The sequence below is a fragment of the Myotis yumanensis genome, unplaced genomic scaffold (assembly GCF_028538775.1).
Source record: "Myotis yumanensis isolate MYYU_CA2020_CCGP unplaced genomic scaffold, mMyoYum1.0.hap1 SCAF_12, whole genome shotgun sequence".
Taxonomy (NCBI): Eukaryota; Metazoa; Chordata; class Mammalia; order Chiroptera; family Vespertilionidae; genus Myotis; species Myotis yumanensis.
This window is the reverse complement of record NW_027223763.1, coordinates 19,279,320-19,299,924: the sequence shown is the minus strand read 5'-3', so window position 1 is coordinate 19,299,924 and position 20,605 is coordinate 19,279,320. Positions and strand designations below refer to the sequence as shown.

At 42.6% G+C, this 20,605-nt stretch overlaps 1 protein-coding gene across 2 annotated transcripts in view; it reads right to left on the bottom strand.

The window, feature by feature from the left end:
• CTNNAL1 (catenin alpha like 1) overlaps positions 1-20,605 on the bottom strand; it is a 55,543-nt gene that overhangs the window by 28,317 nt on the left and 6,621 nt on the right. For both annotated transcript variants that reach the window (XM_070430955.1, XM_070430953.1), the window contains exons 2-7: positions 14,574-14,763; positions 9,951-10,138; positions 8,039-8,158; positions 5,849-5,938; positions 4,628-4,798; positions 663-863 (exon numbers count right to left, since the gene is read on the bottom strand). In XM_070430955.1, the coding sequence (XP_070287056.1) occupies positions 663-863; positions 4,628-4,798; positions 5,849-5,938; positions 8,039-8,158; positions 9,951-10,138; positions 14,574-14,763 (960 nt within the window). The remainder of the gene's footprint in view (positions 1-662; positions 864-4,627; positions 4,799-5,848; positions 5,939-8,038; positions 8,159-9,950; positions 10,139-14,573; positions 14,764-20,605) is intronic.

The window sequence follows — 20,605 nt, the reverse complement described above, 5'->3', positions numbered from 1 at the left end:
CCCACCCTCTATAAGAAACTTGGCACCTGCTCCCTGTGCTGTCCCACCTCTGCCAGCCTTTCCCTCTCCTGCCCAGAGAGCTGCCCATGTTTTACGTAGACCACTAGCCTATGAAGGTTCTTTAAGAGTCTCTCCACAGACCAGGAATCTGTGCGAGGGTGAGAAATCTTCCACCGGCAGCTGGATCTACCGTCTTCACTGCATCTAGACATCCATAAGCTTCCTAAATCGTTGTGTCTGCAAACCAGCTGTCCTCAGAGTGAGGAGCTGTGCACATCTGAGTACCTCTGGTAAGACTCAGGTCCCAAGACCTTCTAGGTGGGGTCTCCTCTGCTCCCCACTCTGAAGAAGCATTTTGGGGAGGAATGTTCCAGAGGTGAGTTTGGGGGAAGAGCAGAGACAACAGGGTGAACTGTGATGGCAAGGATGGCACAGAGTCCAGACTGGCCAGGATGGGAAACAGGCTGGGATGTCAAGCCCTGTGAGTGCCGCGTGGATGGTAAGGGTACTTTGGCCCAGCAGGAGGGGGACGAGGAATGAGACGCCCTCGTCTCCCTCTGGACCACATCCACATTCCTGCTGATGGGGTTAGCGTCCCCATCTCTCACAACTTTAGGGGAGAGCTACTGACAAAGGGTACTTCTATGGAAGCAGGTTCTTACAGCTTGGAGCCACACGGAGGCCAGCTGCTGGAGCTCCGCCCTCGCGTGGGCCGACAGGTCCAGGATGCGCTCCCTGTGCTCGTGGCTGGTGTAGGCGGAATCGGTGAAGTCCTCCGTGCGCTCCAGGACGGCTTCCAGCGTCGCGGAGAGATTCTCCTTTGACTGAAAGTAAAGATTCTCCCGAAGAGCTTCGATATTCATCTGAGAACAAAAGCAACGTACATCCATGCGTCAATGTTCTCACTTAACAGAAATGGACTGTGGCTTTTAGCAGTGTCCAGGGAGACACGAGCAATTCCTTGCCTGGTCTGGGGGCCCAGGGGGGATGCAACCTCTAGTGACGACTACGTTTTCCACTAACTCGGGAGGACACACGGCTCGGGAGCCCCCGACGGCCATGCAGGGCCTCGCTCCCATCGCTGTTAATACAACATTCCTGTGAGGTTAGTGAAGACGAAGGCAGGAAGAGCGTGATCATGTAGCAACCGGCAGAAAACATGGACCCGCCTCCACGTAAAGGATCTGCGTCTGAGAAAATGCTGACGCAAAGTCCTAGAAAATGCTACACCCAAAAGAGAAAAATGTACTCAGCCCAGGGGAAGGGTGTGGAGGGTGGAGGGTATGGAAAGGGCTGGGAAAGGATTCAATTTTTCCTTAATTAATTCAGCAAATCTCGACCATTTTGTCTGATGTCCCCAACAGCACCTCCCTGACCAGTGTCCTCGGCCAGGGGGGCCTGGATGATTTCTCTGAAAGGGTGAAGCTTCTGATATTGCCACCCCTCTCTCATTGGCTCCTCACCACCTATAAAATCAAGCCCAAACCTCTATGGTAAAACACAAAATCCTCTGGGGTCCTGCCTTCATATACCTCTCTAATAGTCATCTCACCCCCACGCTCACTTCACCACCTGGTGCTTAGAGTTCCTTCACTGTGTGACAATGTCCCTGGACAGCCTGCCTCCCTGTCGGTTTCCTAAGATACGCTATGCCACCCCAACCTCTAGCTCATGAACATATCACAGAAACAACTGGGGCCAGGAGGCAGCAAGCACTGATGATTCAGACTGTGTCACAGTGAAGGTGCTGAGGGAAAAGGGCTTACCTTCGTTTAGCACGTTAAAGTCCTTTCACTCACACTATTTCAGGTTAATCTTTACAATATTAAGATTTAGGAGGATCCAGAGCCATAGGGGACTGCCTGCTGCCCCTTCTCCTCCAGTATCTCTCCATCATATGTGGGCAGGATTGTTTTAAAAATGTTTTTATTGATATTTTTTAGAGAGAGAGAAAGGGAGAGGCAGAGAGAAACATCAATGATGAGAGAATCATTGATCGACTGCCTCCTGCATACCTCCTACTGGGGATTGAACCCGAAATCCGGGCACATGCCTTGACCAGGAATTGAACTGTGACCCCTGGTTCATGAGTCAGTGCTCCATCACAGAGCCACATCGGCAGGGCCAGGATTTTTTTTAAAGGTAGGAAAGAACATGGATAAAAGTGAGGTATGGAATTGACAATGAGGATCTGAGAATTTGAGAACTTCATAAAAATCAGCCATGTTGACCACAGCATTTATGTTAAGGTTTTTTTGTTTTCCCCTTAGAGAGAATATAGGTGTGGCGTTTTTATTTATTTTATTTATTTTTTATTAAATTTATCGGGGTAATATTGGTCAACATGAACATATAGGTTTCAGGTGTGGGTTCCTATGTTACAAGATCTGTATATTGCACTGTGTGCCCACCTCACAAAGTCAACTCTTCTCCTGTCACCACATATTAGAACCTTCTTCTCCCCCACCCCCTTCTTTTCTTTTTATTAAGATGCGTTTTTAAACAGTAACTTGGTAAATTTATTTTGTTGAAGGCCATTCATTTTCATGATTTCAGAAGATTTGTCCATATATTCACAGTACCAAATGCAGTAAAAATATTCCCTCTATAGATTATACTCTCCATCTGAAAATAGGTAAGATGCCAAAAAGATAACCACTGGTAGCGAGACTGAGTCTATTCATAGCAGCTCTGCCCTTCGATGCCTGCGGTGAGAGGGTCAGCAGCAGGCGCAGTCTCAGTGGCCACAGGTACAGCACTGCCCCGAGTGAGCCCGGCAGAAATGCAGTGTCAAGGGGCAAAAGGCCTGGCTCCAACCCTACATGTTTCCCTAATTATCCTCTGACCTTTGACAAGACAGCTCCCCCTCAGCCTATATAAAAAGAGGGGATTAGAATAATAATCTCTAAGGTCCCTTTCAAAAACTCTAAGAGAATGGTCCTTCCTTGTAGCTTCCTTCCCCTCGAGAAGGGATTTAGGGCAGGACTGGCAGCATGTAAACAAACCAGAGGTATAAGCTGGAAGGTCACAGACATTGGGAATAGTCCTGCTTTTAAAAAAGGACTCCACCACTTATTAGCTTTTCTCCTAAAACAATGTGGATATAATAGGCCCTGGCCGGGTAGCTCAGTTAGAGCACCGTCCCAATAAGCCAAAGTTGCGGGTTTGACACCTGGTCAGGGCACATACAAGAAGCAACCAATGAATGTATACAGTAAATCAGTGGAACAATAAATCAATGTTTCTCTCTCTCTCGCTCTCTAATCAATTTTTAAAAAATATTACATAAAAAATATGGGTATAATAATATTCACCTAAAAAGGATGTAAGAGATTAAATAATATTCATTAAGAGCACAGCCCCTAAAAATAAAGGACCTTTCACCCCATGTCCCTACTTAGACCTTCATACAATTAAAGCTCAAAGTGGAGGATCCAGGATGGCAGTGGAGAAGGTGGGAGTTACACTCACCTCCTCCCAAAGTGGAAATACAACTAAATCATAGAAAAATCAACCTGAAAAGTGAAAGTGCAGTAAGATGAAAACCATGCCATCCCTGTCCTGTCACAGCCCTGCTGATCAGAGAGGTGGCAACCCTTAGGCAAATGAGTTAATTTCCTAGGCCCTCGTTTTCCCATCTGCTGAATAAGGGGTTGTGCTAGATGATTTCCTAGGGCCCCCCTGACTCAGACACGGCTCTGAGCCAAAGAGCAGCTTCACCGTCTCTCTGACTTCTGATGCGAAGTTCTGCCCTAAAATGATGGGATTCTGGAGTCAGACTTGCTAGTTTCAGATCCCAACTCTGGCACTTCCCAGCTGGCAGGCATACTTAATCCATTTCTCAGGTTCCCCAACAGTCTAGGTCGGGGTGGGGAACCTTCTTTCTGCCAAGGGCCATTTGGGTGTTTATAACATCATTCGAGGGCCATACAAAATTATCAACTTCACAATGAGCCTGCTATATTTGGTCACACATTTAAGGCACTCACCCCTAATGCCTTGGCAGGGCCAGACCAATGATTTCATGGGCCTGATATGGCCCACGGGCCAGACATTCCCATCCCTGGTCTATGAGGATAAGAATAATAGTTCTTGTGAGAATTATACATACACATACATTTAAAGGACTCGGAACAGGGCTGGCACACAGTAAGTGCTCCATAAATGTTAGCAATGTATTATTGTTCATTTTAAAATTTTAGTTATCACAAATACTATTACTACTACTACCATCTCAAATTGTAAGTCCTATATCCCAGGGAAGAGCAGACATTCCAGCAGAAATGATTTGCTGTCTGCCACCATCCGTGGATGGTGTAGCACTGCTTCGAAGTCTTGGTTAGGGACACGCTCCTAAACAGATGACAGGAGGCTACTGCCAAACCATATAGCTACCCAGGGCCAGAGTAGCTGCGATAAGCCAAGACCAGTGTTCTTTGTACATTCCACACTAAACCAAGTGTTACTGGTTATTAAGTTTGTACCTCCTGGCATTTTTAAAAGAGAAATATCTGCTTTTGTGAAGCATCTATTCTAAAATATTACACAAAAATAAAGATATTACATATAGCAATGCTCCTTTAAAATGGAAAGGAAAAAAATAGAAATATATTCTCTTTATTCTCACCTTGAATTCTTTAATTCCAGTAAAAATACTGGTGGTTGCACCGTCAGTCTCTCCATTGGGCTTGCAGTCAGTCACAATTTCAATGACCTTATCCAGTGCCACTTTCATCCGGTCAAAAACCCCTTCTTTGTTTTTATGGGCCGATTCACAGTTGGGATGCCTGAGACATGTCTTCAAAACAAGTGAAGCTTTTTATTTTAAGATCTGATCCAAATCCTAACACACAAAATCTTACAGAGAACATGTCATGCTAATAAAAATGGTTCTTTACCAAAATCTCCCGGGTCCCTGGCTCACCCAGCTGCTTCTCCTCACTAAAAGTGGAAGCAGGATGAGTAAAAAGCGATAGCAAGGTTAAGTGAAAAAGGCAGAGTGCAAAACTATATCTTTATACTTCAATAATCAGATTACTTAAAATTTTTGAAAAAAACCCTATCTATACCTTTATCATGATTAAAAATATTTTTAAATGTTGTCTTGTGTGTGTAAGAACTGAAGAACAATGAGGAAAAATGAACAGGTGAGATATGACTGTGGATGTATGTGTGCCTTTTTAAAAAATGATGTAAATGCAAAACTACTCAAGGGCCAGATTCTAACAGAGGCTTCCATCTGGGCTCCAGAGAAATCTGTGTTTGTGGCTTTACTGACCCCAGCAGAATAAATATTCTGAGCAGAAAAGGCAATTCTAAACACACTGCTAATGAGAGGCTGACTAGTTCGTTCTTGACTTGTACCAATTTGCTGGCCAACTGCAGTTTGGAATTACAAGCTCTTGATTGACAATTGTGTTTAAAGTAGGATAAGGAATTAGAGATATGACTTTCCAGAATAAACAAACTAAGGGCTGACTTAATTCTCCAGTTACTTAACAGATTCTAACTTGCCTAGCTTGCGCTAGAGATAAGTGTGCTGGCTCCCCAACGAGACTGGCAAAACCCCGCAGGCAGTGGCCATGTGGGACAGGCCTCCATTCCCAGCACCTAATTCAGCACCTTCTGCTTAGTTGCTCAAGCAAAGCTGACTCCTAGATGAATTGCTGTTTGGAACCGGGGCAGAAAGTTAGCATTCTTGCCAAAGAACAACTGAGATTCAACTATGAGAGCCTATATTCCAATTTATCATTTTGATCATTTTTAAAATGGACAACATATAAGTTAGATGCACTTAATCAGGTTCTCTAATTAATTTGCAATACAGTGAAACAAAAAGTGCTCTTACCTTTGAAGCTGTGAGAAGCATCATTGTACACTTTTCCAGAACCGCCCTCGCTGCTGCCATTTTTGCCTTTTTATTTTCATCTTTCAAATCCTAAAGAGAGAATGAAATCGCCGAGCATGCTAGGATCATGCGGACAATCCAATTTCTTGAAAAATCCTTTACTCAATAATGACAATACTCAGCAGTGAATTGACATGGTTAAAAAAGTGACAACGTGAAAAAACCTAGAATAAAGTTTTACAAAGTGTCCCCTCTTCAATCTGACCGCATGCACAGAACAGAGGGGAGTAAAAAGCTGCCCTTAGTAAGGATGGCAGAGCCCCGGGAGAGGCTGCCACGTGCTCACTTTCTGGTGGCCTGCCACGCCTGGCATTCTCGTGTCCTCGTGGACACACCTCACTCCTATCCAGAAACGCTCATCCTGTGCTTTACTTAAATAAAAGTGGCTTATTTACTGAGCACCTGTGGACTATTATTTCCTTCAAAATAGATATTTAGAAGGCAACTCTTTCCAGGGACCATGTCTGATTAATCCATCTAAGTACTAATTCATCTCCATATGAGGTTGGTTTCTCCTACACGTAACCAACCTGCTGCTCTGGAATGTTCTTAGGCTGTTTCGTAGATACATAATCTTCCCCAACTAGATTATGAACTCTGAAGCAAGAACTGTATTTTGAATTTTTTTTTCTTTTGGTTTCTCTGCATAGAGCCCTTGATGGAATGTGTGCTTATCACAGAAATATCGAATATTACTTATCCAATCTGGAACCAACTATTCCTCATAATGTTTTGGTTATGACCATCTAATTCAGAGGTCAGCATGTATTTTCAATAAAAGGCCAGATAATAAGCTTTTAGGTTTCCTGAACCATATGGTGGTCTTTGTCACAACTACTTAATTCTGTCCCTGTAGTGTGAACACTGTCCCAGATAATACCTAAACAAATTAGCATGGCTGCGCTCCAATACATTGTTACTTGTGGACACTGACATTTAAAGTACATAAAATTTTCACCTGCCGCATTAGTCTATCTGTTTCATTTCTGAGTTGAGTGACAAGCCCTTTCTTTCAAAAAACAAAGACTCAAAGTTTGAGAATGATTTGCCTTTTATTTGTTTTAGTAAATTATTATAGTAGATTCAAAGTTATGCCTATAATATCACTCATTCACTTGCATCCCAATATACTGGTAGCTTTCTTTGAACCAAACGTTAATTTACATCACAAGATCACATCCCAAAGGACAGTGACCTACCTCTGAATATCCTCCATTATGAAGTATCAAAAATAAAAGTTGAGGTCACTTCTAAAATTTCCCCTTTGCCTTTAACATATCAAACAGGACTTCTTGCAGAACAACCTGTGGGTCTAGCTGACAATGCATCACGCATGTGCGCCACACAAGACACCTGTAAGCCACACACGCTATCATACAGTGGGTGGTGATGGCCAGTGATGGGCCAAGATGGCATCTCAATCTCAGAGGGCTGGTCCACAGGACGAAACAGAGGCATCCATAAATCCCAGGCGGTCCGAGAAGCACCACGGGAAGCATCGCCATCTGGTCTGGCACTTCCCAGGCCAATACCCACCTCCCAACTCCAGCTACAGCCTGAGAGTTCACGCCCCAGACCACCGCCTGTGGGGCTACACCAAAGCACCCCCAGAAAAGGTCAATTACTGTACAGTCAACCTGTTTACAAGATACACTCATACACAAATACCCTCACAAGGAAACGTCAGTCCTGGATATAATACGGTCTCCCACCTTCCTAAACTGGGGCACAGGCCTATGAAGTACTTTAGTTACGGTTTCGTTTGAAAACTACAGGTTTTCGAATCAGACATAACTGAGCCCAATCTGCTAGAAGAGTGACCGTGGGAAAGTTTATTATCTCCTCAGATTCAGTTTCCTTACGTTCACAATAACAATACCTACTTCACAGGGATGTGTTGAGAATTAAATGAGATCATGGATATTAAGTACCTAACACATAGCCAATGCAAATAAATAACGAGCCCTGATCGAAACGTGAAATGGAATGTTTCACAAAAGAGGAAGCACTTGAGTTGGGCCTTGAAGGCAAGTCTGACTTCCCCAGTGTGAGACGGAACAAGTAACTGTTATGTGTGCACCAGAAAAGTATGCGTGTACTTGAAAACTTTAACCTGCGGTAAATACGTACATTTTGTCTATCTCCAGTTAGATGTGCAAACTCCACCATTTCATTTCCAAATTGACTGAATATCTGGACAAACTCTTGAAAGCTATTCACTTTCTCCAGTCTTTCCATAGTTGCAAGAACCTGCAAACCAGAGAATATTTTATTCTCAGGTGTAGACATGAAAGAGACTAAGAGGACAGGACTGAGGAGAGAGAGGGAAAGAGAAATTTTCATTTGAGGGGACCGCGGGGCTCAGAGAAGCAGAGGCAGATCCATAGGTGAGAATTATCAAGGGGACAAGTTGTTTTTAGGATGGGGAGACTTGGGCTCACTTGAAAATTAAGAGGAAAAAGCATAGAGGAAATTACTAATATGCAAGAGAATATTCAAGAAAATATCCAAGAGAAGAAATGGTGTATGTAGCGAATTCTGGAGAAGGTGAGCACGGGTAGGACTATGGTAATCCAATCTTCAGAGGACCCAGGGTGGGTGAGGATAAGAGATGGTACGTGTTTTAAGGTTAGTCAACCAGGCGTGGGAACACCCTTTTTCTCAGGATGGGGGAAGGAAGGAATCTGCAGAGTGAGGAGTGGAGAGGGAGGCGTGGGGACTTCAGGAGCAGGAAACAGGGTGGATCGGTCAGGAACTGCCTGTGTTAGATGAATTCACTGCCAAGAAGCTGTGGGTAGCCAGGGGTGAATAGAGAGCATGAACCTGTAGGAGAGGCAACAGAAAATGTCATGCATATTCTTAGAAATAAAGTAAATAGCCTGGCTGCTTTGGCTCAGTGGTTAGAGTGTCAGGCCATGGACCAAAGGGTCGTGGGCTGGATTCCAGGTCAGGGGCGCGTGCCTCAGTTGCAGGTTTGATCCCCGGCCCCAGTCCCTGACGGGGTGAGTTCTGGAGGCAACCAGTTGATGTACTTGTGTGCGTGTGTGGCGCGCGCGCGCGCGTGTGTGTGTGTGTGTGTGTGTGTGTGTATCTCTTTCCCCCTTCTCCCTCCCTTCTACTCTCTGAAAATCAATGAAAAAAAATATCCTCGGGTGAGGATTAAAAAAATAATTCAAAAAAAATTAAAAATAATAAAAAGAAAAAAAAGAAAGTAAATAGATGTGAAACAGAGTTCCGAATACTTCTCTCTAAAACAACACTGCTGGGTTAGTTTTAGTCCCACCAAGCTGGTAACGAAAACACAGATATCCTGTGTTTCCTTCTCTCTAATGAGGATGTGATGGATACTTGGCCAGTTAATCTGCCCGGGCAGCTCAGGAAGTCCCGGCGACTCCACAGATAAGGCAGGTTGCCGCCACCGAGCAGAGCGTCTGTCTTTCAGAGACAGGAAGGTGGTTTTCATTCCTCTAGCACTGCCCGATCAATCCATTCACCTCTCCAGTTTCTTTCTCTCTTTAAAGTTACACTTCTGAATCACTCCACACTGGTCAGGTGGCTTTGGCCCTTAAACACGATTGGGCTCATCCCATCCCTGGCTGAGTGCCCTTCTTGCCTAGTGCATGATCCAGGGAAACAAGTGATTGTCCCCCCCACCCCCCCACCCCCCACCCCCACCCCCAGCTTCCTGAATGACTGAGGAGCACTGTTATCTGAGACACTGGAAGAGTTTAAATTTATTCTCAAAGGTTTGCAATTTTTCAGTAATATTTAGGAACTTTGCATAGGAAAATTCTATAGTGTGGATAATTGTGGTTTCTGGTGATGGAGTGTTTTCTTAAGCTTCTAAATTGTTACTCTCTGATTTGGAAAAAAGGGCACTGAGAAATTCAGTATTTTTATCACCTCGGTTTCTACTATATACATTGTCATGGTGTTCAGTGGACAAGCATTGCTAAATTACCTGCAATTAACCTAAAAACAACAACAAACTTTGTGAACAACCCTGAAAGACCCAGTATAGAAACAACCGAAAGGCAAGTACCTTATTTCTCGATGTTATTATCTGCTTAATGACCACTCGGTCTGCCAGCAGCAACACTTTTGTCACTGAAGAAAGGAGTAATCTCGCAGCCTTTATAACTCCTGTTTTGTCTGTAAAAATGGTGATCTGGCCCCCAAATTCGGGGTGATTCGGGGTGCTGACATCTGTAAGTGCTGCAATCGTTTCTCCTAACAAGAAAGGCAAGGAAGTAATGTCAAATTGGGAATTAGACACACTTTACATTAAAATCCAGATTTTTCTTGTCTCTTGAAGGTATCACGCTGCCCATCTCCATAACCTGAAGGCACTTGAGTTTTTACGGACACCCAGGGAGAGAAGACAAGGCTTTGGGCCCCAGGGAGAGGCACCCTCAGTGAAAAGGGGGCCTAGAAGAATCATCCATAGGCAAAAGGAAACAATAAGCGAGATCATCTGCTGGCCAGCCTGAGCTCTGGATGGAAAACAAAACTAAAAGAGAGCATCCCTCCTGAGAACTCAGCCCACGGCCGACCCTCCGTCAGGCTTGCTGTTTGAACGGATATTTCCTATGATTCCCAGCAGGAGCCATTCTACCAAGTGAACTTCCCACCCTCTAGAAAAAGTTCTTCACTGTTGCTACCAAAAACTTGATATGTATTTGTTTTCTTTTTTAAAAACCTTTTGACCTTTCATAGCAATGATCAATCTATAAAACAATACAACTATTTGTTCTACTCAAAAATGACACCAGTGTGTAATTGTTTCTAAACCTTATTTTAACAAGATTAGAAAAATTAACTTTTGCCCTGGCCAGGTGGCTCAGTTGGTTGGAGTGTCATCTCACACACCAAAAGGTTGTGGGTTCGATCCCTGGCTGGGACACATATGGGAGGCAACCAATCAATGTTTCTCTTTCTTTCTCCCTTCCTCTCTGTCTAAAAATCAATAAAAACATATCCTTGGGTGAGAATTAAAAAACACACAACTTAATTATCTTGTAATGTTCTAGGTAATCTTTTAAATCCTAAATAAACCTGAGTGCATAATAGATTGATTTTCTCACAAATTCACTCTGTCAATAACATTACATACACCCATAATGTACCAGCCTATGTGCTCAGGATCCTGGGTAAAAGTGTGACATAATGAAAGTCAAGGTTAGGCCTAGTGGAAACATATAAAATACACCTGAAAGGAAAGACTTAAAGTCGGGCTACTAAACTAACTGCTATTTCAATTGTGTGTGTGAAGCAGTAAGGATGTTACTGGGATGGAAGCCATAGGAATATAAAAAGAAGGATGATTTGGCCCTGGCCAGGTGGCTCAGTTGGTTGGAGTGTTGTCCCTCATACCAAAAGGACTGCAGGTTCGATTCCTGTCAGGGCACATACCTGGATTTTGGGTTTGACCCCTGGTCGGGGCGTGTACAAGAGGCAACTGATCAATGTTTCTCTCTCTCTCTCTCTCTCTCTCTCAATGTTCTCTCTCTCTCTCTCTCTCTCTCTCTCTCTCTCTCTCTCTCTCTTTCTCTTTCTCCCCCACCCACTTCTTCTCTCTAAAATCAATAATCAAATCCTCAGGTGAGGATTTTTTTAAAAAAAGATTATTTGAGAGATACTGAGAAAATAAAATATAAATTTAGAACCTGAACAGTTGATAAGAAGGAAAGGAGAGTGAAAAATAAAAATAGCTTCAAGGTTGTGAACCTAAGTTACTTAAAATCAGAAGGGCGTGGGAAGGGAGATGATAAATCTAGTGTCAGACAACAGGAATTTGAAATGACACAGGAAAGCCCAAATGATAAGCCACTTCATATGGATGCTGAAATACCATGGCAACCACTGAAGCTCTACTAATAGGTGAAGCCTGTGATCGCCAAGCCCCCAGTGATGCCCACCTCCTGCGATTTACATCCTTGCGTCTGTCCCGCCCACATCATATGAGGTGTGGTATGGCAGGATGATGGTATGTCATTTCCAAGTGGGGTTATTAGGCATCGAGGTAGCCATTTTGGTGTCCTCCTACCCCCACCCCACCTCTCTAGCCCTTCTGGTCTCTCTCTCTCTCTCTTGCGGAGGGAAGGCACCTACCATGCTGTAGGCAGTTGTTACTACAGAGAGACATTCATGAGATGAAACTGAGGCCTCTGGTCCATGGTCAACAAAGACGTGACGCCTGCCAACGGCCTTGAGAAGGAGTTCGGAAGCAGGTCCTGCAGCGTCCACCCTCCGATAACTGCAGGCTCAGCCCATCCCGTGACTGAAGCCTCCTGAGACACAGACCCCGAGCCAGCCAGTGAGCCGCTCCCTGACGCCTGGCCCTCAGAAACGATGTGAGGTAATAGACGTTTGCAGTTGAAGTTGCTAAGTTTGGGTTAATTAGTTACACAAGTTTTATGTCGCAAAATATACAGAGAAAAACATTTAGAATTAAACCTCATACACACAGAAAGGGGCAGGAGAAAAAAGTGTAAGTTTGCATTCTAACAGCAAGAGCTGAAAGGATGAAAATGTTTCCTTTGGACCTCTGGAAAATGTTACTTTTTCCTGTGGCTCTCAATCACCGAAATATTACACATGAGCCTGCACATATGGCATTATTCAACCTTGCTGACTAAACCCCTGGCATTGAACTTAAAGTACGTGCGTTGGTCGCATTTGGTCTGCTCCACCACCAAGGTTCGGTGCTCCCTTAACATTATAAAGTCGTTCCAAGTGTAGACTGTTCAGAAACCAGTTCCCTGAAAAAGCCACAAAGCTTTCTTATAGCTTCATGGTTGTCATCTTTAACTTACGTGTAACTAGCTGGTTTGCATCTATTCTCCGCCCCGTGAATGGCTAGAAATCCAAGAGTCACCCAGAACCCCGTTTCCTTTAATCCACGACCGACTTCTAGCTATTCACCACGCTGGTGGGTGTGTTGTGCGTTCTTCCTGCTCTTTACATCACCAGGACCCTGCCCTGCTTTAGCCTGGTTTATTGTAAAACCTTCCCTGCCTTTAGTCTCCACTCTCTCTCAATTAGCCCTCATTTGTTCATTCCCTCCATACTACCAGGAAGATTCCTAACACAAACGACGTGTCTTTCATCTGGCTCAAAATTCCTCAGATGATCATTTGCGGAATAATACCCGCAGTCAGTCATGTAACATACAGAATCATGGCTGATCTGGTTGGCCTCTCTGTGTTTCCTTGGCCTTTTCTCCCCCACTCCCTCTCCCCCATGGTGACTCTCCAAATCACCTGCTTCCCCCGTCAGGGTTGCCCGTGGAAGTAAACAACACCATCATTTACCCAGCTGTTCACACTCCACACCTACACTCTTCCCATCACATCCCACAACTGAACTGTCAGAAAATCCTGTCAGCGTCACCTTGATGATATACGTAACCAAATGCAACCTCTTCTCACCACCCCAAAGGCTATCACCGGGTCTAAGTCACCACCATCTATCACCCGAACCGCTGCAACAGCCTCTCAACTGGTCTCTCTGATTTCACCCTCTTACCTCCTAAAACCCATTCTCCCAACAGGAGCCAGCAGTCATCCTTTTAAAATATAAATGACATCAGATCACCACCCTACACAAAACCTTCTACTAGCTCCCCTATTACACTTACAACACAACCCAAGGGTCCTACCTTTGCCTAGAAGGCCAGACCTAGTTTTATTCTTCTTTTTCCCAGGTATCCACATAGCTGGGCAGTCTCTGCTCCAATGTTACTTCCTTAGAGGGATATCCTGACCCCCCCCATCTCAGTAGTCCTCAACTGGGGACATTTGGGGATGTCTGGAGACATTTTGGGTTGTCACAATGGGGACAGAGAGGACCTACTGGCAGCTAATAGGTAGAAGCTAGGGATTCTGCTAAGCAGTCAACAATGGAGGGTTACTACCTCCAACAAAGGATTATCAACAAACAATTATCCCGCCCAAAACGTCAATGGCATCTACCCTCTCTAACATACAATTCCATAGGTTTCCTAACCCTTCCTGTGCTTTGTCACTTTCTTCATGATAACTATCACTAACTGACATTATTACCTATTGACTCGTTTGTTTATGGTCTGGACAGAGGTATGTCTCCCTTACTGTACCAGAATCTGAGTTCCATGAAGGCAGACTTTTGACTAATCTGTACATGGCTAGATACATATGGCCTAGAAAAGCGCCTGGCATATAGCCAGCATTCAGTAGACACTTACTAAAAGAGCTCTGGCTGGTGTAGCTCTTGGTTGGCCCTTGTCCCATGCACCAAAAGGTTGCTGATTCAATTCCAGGCCAGGGCACATGCATGGGTTGTGGGCTCGATCCCCAGTGGGGGGCATGCAGGAGGCAGCTGGGCAATGTTTCACTCTCATTCAATGTTTCTCTCCCTCTACCTCTCTCTCTAAAAAATAAAAAATAATAATAAAACATATTTATTAAAAGAATAAATGGATAAATGATACTTTCAGACTTAGGACTTGAGCCAAGAGAAGTTCAGTAGACCTAGAAGCTAATCCTGTCCTTTAATGTCCCAGGCATCTATAATCATTGGGCTAAATCACAGTGCACATCTTTACTCAAAATGAGACAATAATTTGTCATCGTATCCAAAGCAATACAATTGGTATCAACACACTTCGATATCAACATCCACATACCTGCTTGTTTAGCTTCAATACAGGCAATAGTTATTTCTTCTTTCAAATCCCAGTTTTCATTGGCTATAGCTTCCCCTACTTTAACAAATCTTCCAACTGCCAAGTTGACGGCTTGTCCTACACGCTGAATTGCTTGCAGAGTTTTATCAGACTTTTTGGTATTATCTTTGTGATTAATAAGTGTGGTAATCTAAGAATAAAAGACAAAAGCAACTTGTTTAAGTTTTATTGCAATAACTTTTTTTTGAAGCTATATCACAAAGGCCAAATACATTAATCCTGGCATCCTGGATAACCTAACAGACCAAATTCATAGTTTAATGCTTCAACCCAGAGGCAACCAGGAAGCATCCTGCAACTCTCCTCAGGACAATGCTCCCATTGATAACAATTCTAAGTTTATGAGAGGGCTGGTGCTGGGGCATGCAGTTCCAGAAGCCCTCCAGGTATTTCAACAGATCTTCGAGACAGGAGAAAAATAGGGGAGGCTAGATCATTACATTCAGAGAATCCACAGAAAATCAAAGCACTTCAGGTCTAGTTTCTTTTGCTATGACTTGAGCTACTATGAGTAGAAAGCATTTTTATTATTATTTACTGATTTTCAAGAGAGAGGGAAGGGAGAGGAAGGAGAGAGAGAGAACTATTTGTTGCTCCACCCATTCATGCATTCATTGGCTGAAACTTGTAAAGTGCCTTGACCAGGGATGGAACCTACAACCTTGATTGTATCAGGACGACACTCTAACCAACTGAGCTACCCAGCCAGGGCTAGAGACAGCATCTTCACCTTGCATTCCACTCTACTGCCTAGCACAAGTTCACAGCTTGTACAAAATGGTGTCATACATGTTTACTGAATTCAATAGATACTGAGAATGACCCCTATAATCTATGTTTTATGCTTCCCTGAGTTTTGTTGGAGCTCAAAGTAAATGAAATAACCAAGAGTCTGAACACCTGGTTCCGGGCCCTGAAATAAAATACAAAAGGTGACAAGTTAAGCTGGTTGAAACAAAAATAAATCTTCAGAATGTTTTATAAAATTAGCATGTGCACTTTGCTGACATATAAAAATATTTAAAGAATGTTACATAAAATATAGATCCTAAATAGCAGATGGCCATGGAACATAACTTGGAAGTGTTTTGTATAAATACAGTAGCAAAGACCAGATAGAGAATTAAGAGAACAGGAAGGGAGTCACTGCCTGGGCAATAATTATGTGCCAAGCACGCTCTATGTTATGGTATTAGTAGTTTAGAATCAGGAAGGCCTGGGTGTGGGCCTTGGCTCTGTCCTGATTAGCTACATGACCTAGGGAAATCTATTTAATCTCTTTACATGTCCTCATCTATAATATTGTTTTTCAAATTTTTAACACTTCCTAGATGCCGGGCCCTGAGGATGCATCAGTAAACAAGACCATTACAATCCGGCCTCCGTCTGGTTAACCATCTAGTAGAATTAACAATAATTCAATTATATAAACTATATTTGTTGCACACCTATCATACGCCAAATAAAATTCCAAGCTATGATGAAACAGCAATGAACAAGAAAGGCCCATGCTTTCATGGAGCTTACATTCTAATGTCGGGGGACACAACACAATAATCACATAACTAGGTAAACAAAAGAATTCAAATATAAATGCTATGCAAATATTAAAATAGGAAAATGGGATAGAAAGTATGTGTAGCTGAAAGTAATTTGTCTTCCTTCATGAGAAAATGATATTTAAGCTGAAATGTAAATGACATCAAGTAGCCAGACTGGCCAACATCAGGGAAAAAGTATTCTAGGGAAAAGAAATCATTGTTTTAAAAAAAAGGGGGGTCACCTAAGGAATGAGGTAAGACCAGAACTGGTTAAAGAAGGTTGGGCCAGAGGGCAAGTGTAAGACTGATATCCAACTGGTAGGCACAGACCAGCCATGAAGGCTACGAGTTGGAGTAGAGTTCGTATTTTCTTGTAAGTGTGACAGAAGCAGGAAAGGGATAGACTCTCTAGTGGTTTTGATGTGTGTCCACAGAGTCTTTGCTATTTCGCCTTTCAAGATCTGGAGTCTCATTCCTCTCTCCCTAAGCACTTAGATTAAAGCAGAAGCGACAACATGCTACTTTTGAGGACAGGTCAAAATGATACTCCAGTTCCCGTCTCACTCCCACTCTGAGATTATTCACTTTAGGGGAGTCAGTTGCTCTGTTGTGAAGACATTCTGACTCCAGAGCCTAGCCTTGCCCTTTGGATTTAGAGTTTTCAGTGTACAGATCTTTCACCTCTTTGGTTAAGTCCACTCTTAACTATTTTATTGTCTTTGATGCTATTGTAAATAGAATGGTTTTCTTCATTTTTCAGAGATTTTATTGTTAGCATATAAAAACAACTGATTTCTTTCAACAATAAATATTTTTAAATAAAAATAAAAGGAAAAGGAATAAATAAAAACAACTGATTTCTGTATATTGATTTTTAAAAATTAAATTTATTGAGGTAACATTGGTTAATAACATTATATAAACTTCAGGTATACAACATTATAATTTGATATCTGTATACTCTATTGCATGCTCACTATCAAAAGTCTAGTTTCTATTACTATAGAAACCAAGAAGAATCTTCGGGCAAGGCATGACAGGCTACCTTTATTTGCTATTTTCAAAATTGTATTTTTATTAATAGTTGATTGTATGTTGATTTTTTTAAAATCCTGCAATTTTGTTGAATTTGTTTATTAGTTCTAACAGTATTTTGGTGGAGTCTTTAGGATTTTCTATATAAGCTCATGTCATCTGCAAATAGAGACAATTTTACTTCTTCCTTTCCTATTAGAATGCCTTTTATTCTTTTTGTTGTTGTTAATCCTCACCTGAGGATATTTCCCCATTGATTTTTAGAGAGACTGGAAGGGAGGGGGAGAGACAGAGAGAAACATCAATGTGAGAGAGACACATCACAAAGATTGATTGCCTCCTGCACATGCCCCAACCAGGGCCAGGGATCTAGCCTGCAGCCGAGGTCCACTCCCTTGACTAGAATCAAGCCCCGGACCCTTCAATCCGTGGGCTGACGCTCTATCCACTGAACCAAACCAGGTAGGGCCTTTTATTCATTTTTATTGCCTGATTGTTCTAGCTAAGACTTCCAATACTATTCTGAGTAGGTGAAGTGAGAAGGGGCATCTTTGTCTTGTTCCTGATCTTAGAGGAAAATCTTTCAACTTTTCACTATTGAAGATGATGTTAGCTATGGGCCTATTATATTGAGATATGGTCCTGTTATAACCAATTTGTTGAGCATTTTCATCATGAAAAAATGTTAAATTGTGTCAAATGTTTCTATGCATCTATTGAGATGATCATATGATTTTTTTTCCTTTCGTTCTGTTAATGTGGTGTATTACATTTATTGATTTGCATTTGTTTGTTTTTGTTTTTTTTTAAATATATTTTATTGATTTTTTACAGAGAGGAAGGGAGAGAGATAGAGAGTTAGAAACATCGGTGAGATAGAAACATCGATCAGCCGCCTCCTGCACATCTCCTATTGGGGATGTGCCCGCAACCCAGGTACATGCCCTTGACCAGAATTGAACCTGGGACCTTTCAGCCCGCAGGCCGACGCTCTATCCACTGAGCCAAACCGGTTTCGGCGATTTGCATTTGTTGAACCATCCTTGCATTGCAGAGAGGAATCCCACTTAATCATGGTGTGTGCTCCTTTTAATGTGCTATTGAATTTGGTTGGTTAGTATTCTGTTGATAATTTTTTGCCTCAATTCTTCAGGGATATTGGCCTATAGTTTTCTTTTTTTGTACTGTCCTTATCTGGTGTTGATATCAGGGTAATACTACCCTATAATGCTTCAAAAAAATCCCAATGAAGCAGGTATTTACAAATGAAGAAACTGGACATCATGAAGAGTAAAGAAATTAGACATCAAGGAGACATTCTGACCCCAGACATTCTGACTCCAGAGCCTAGCCTCTTAACCAGTTAGCCATACTGCCTTATCTGCCTTATGATGCTGATAAGAGGATTAAATGAAACGATCCACATATTGTGTTTGACAAAGTACCAAGTTTATGGCAAGCACTCAAGGTATATTATAATTAGCTCTCTCATTTAATTCTCAGGTATCGTTAAAGATAAGAAAACCGAGGCTGAGTGAAGGTAAGTACTGGCTCACACAGCTAAAATGTGGCCTAGTTTAGAATGTGGACCCACGTTTGTCTGACACCAAAGCCCACCCAGTACTGTCCTTCCTGATTTTTTTTTTTTTGAGGGTGGCAGAACACTGTCTTCAAAATAAAATATTACCTAAAGCCATTAGGTTATCATGTCAAAGAGGAGTTGCTATGGGTGAATTTTGTGGGTGACTGTGGGCCATGCTGCTGGGAAGCAGGGAGACAAATATGAATCCTTTAGCATCAGCTTAGTTTTCCTCCAAATCGGATAGACTAGGGCCGTGGTCGGCAAACTGCGGCTCTCGAGCCACATGCGGCTCTTTGGCCCCTTGAGTGTGGCTCTTCCACAAAATACCACGTACGGGCGCACGTACAGTTCGATTGAAACTTCATGGCCCATGCGCAGAAGTCGGTTTTCGGCCTGGGCGAGTCTATTTTGAAGAAGTACTGTTGATATTTGGCTCTGTTGACTAATGAGTTTGCTGACCACTGGACTAGGGAACTCTTCAGACCACCTGGAAAACCCAGGGCTAGATCACCATTGATTATTCCAAACAACCACCTGGGAACAGACTCAGTTTGTCAAACCCTTCATTTACATAAAGCTTTAAACTTTCAATCATAAAGAAAAGATCCGGCAATTAGGCTAAAATATCAACTATTGTTCAGTTCTGAAACACACACTCTGCTTTCACTACAAGCATCCTCCCGGGTGCATAATTAGGTGTGGCTGGCTGACTTCCTCTTACTCCCAGCAGTCTAGAAAATGTTACAGTCCAACTAGAGGTATGCCCTTAAAATTGACAGTTAGAGGAGCCAAGTCAATTTATAAAATTCCTTACTAAGAGGTCTACTTACCAGTATTTCCTAGAATCATGACCAAACTTTTAAAAAGGCAGGTTCAAAAATTATTCATGTTGTTTAAAAAACAAAATGGGAAAATTAGAAAAGCCTAAATAAATAAAAATAAATAAAAATCCCTCATAATTCCACTATCCCGTGAGCATTTTGGCATAATTATTTCAGTCTTGTTTATATACACATTTAAACACAGTTTTACAAAATTCAGATCAAACTTCAATTTCCTCATCGTGCAAAAAAATAAAAATAGGTAACCTGTAACATTAAGCACAACAGTAGCAGGCACTATTTTATGTGCTTTACATGTGTTGATTCATTGAATGGTTATATCTCTATGAGGTAGATTTTCGTACCACCCGCATTTTGCAGATAAAGAACCTAAAATTTGAAGAGGATAAGTATTTGCCCAAGGTCACAATAAGTTGCCTCCACTCGTAATCACTACACTTCCTTTTTCCTCCAGGATTGTCTTAAGGATCAAGGGACAGACAGCTGATGAGAGTGCCTTGTAAATTATATAATGTGCCAAAGAATATTTTAGCTATTGTTCTGCAAAATAGGAGGCGTCTTATATTGGGCGTCACAACCTGGAGCTTCCCTGACACTAACCTAGAGAAGGTCTGGTTGAGCCGGGGAGGGGAGGAAAGAGCAGAGAAGGCATCCCTGGGGGAGAAAGAGAATCTGATACAATGAAGAACTCTGCTGTGGAATAAAAGAGTAAGAACTAGGGCTTACTTGATACCTTCTAACCAACAGTGTCAAGAAGTACCAATCTCTAACAAAGCATAAACTTGCACAAGAGCCCCATCTCAGGTGTCCCCTTGCCTGGGTTTGAATTCTGGCTCGGCCATGTGGCAAGTCCTCTAACCTTTCTATGACTCAGTGTTCTCACCTGTGAAAACAGGAATACTGTGAGCACCCACCCCACCAGGGCACTGTGGGGAATACACTAGTAAATGTAAAACAGTGCAACACCTCATA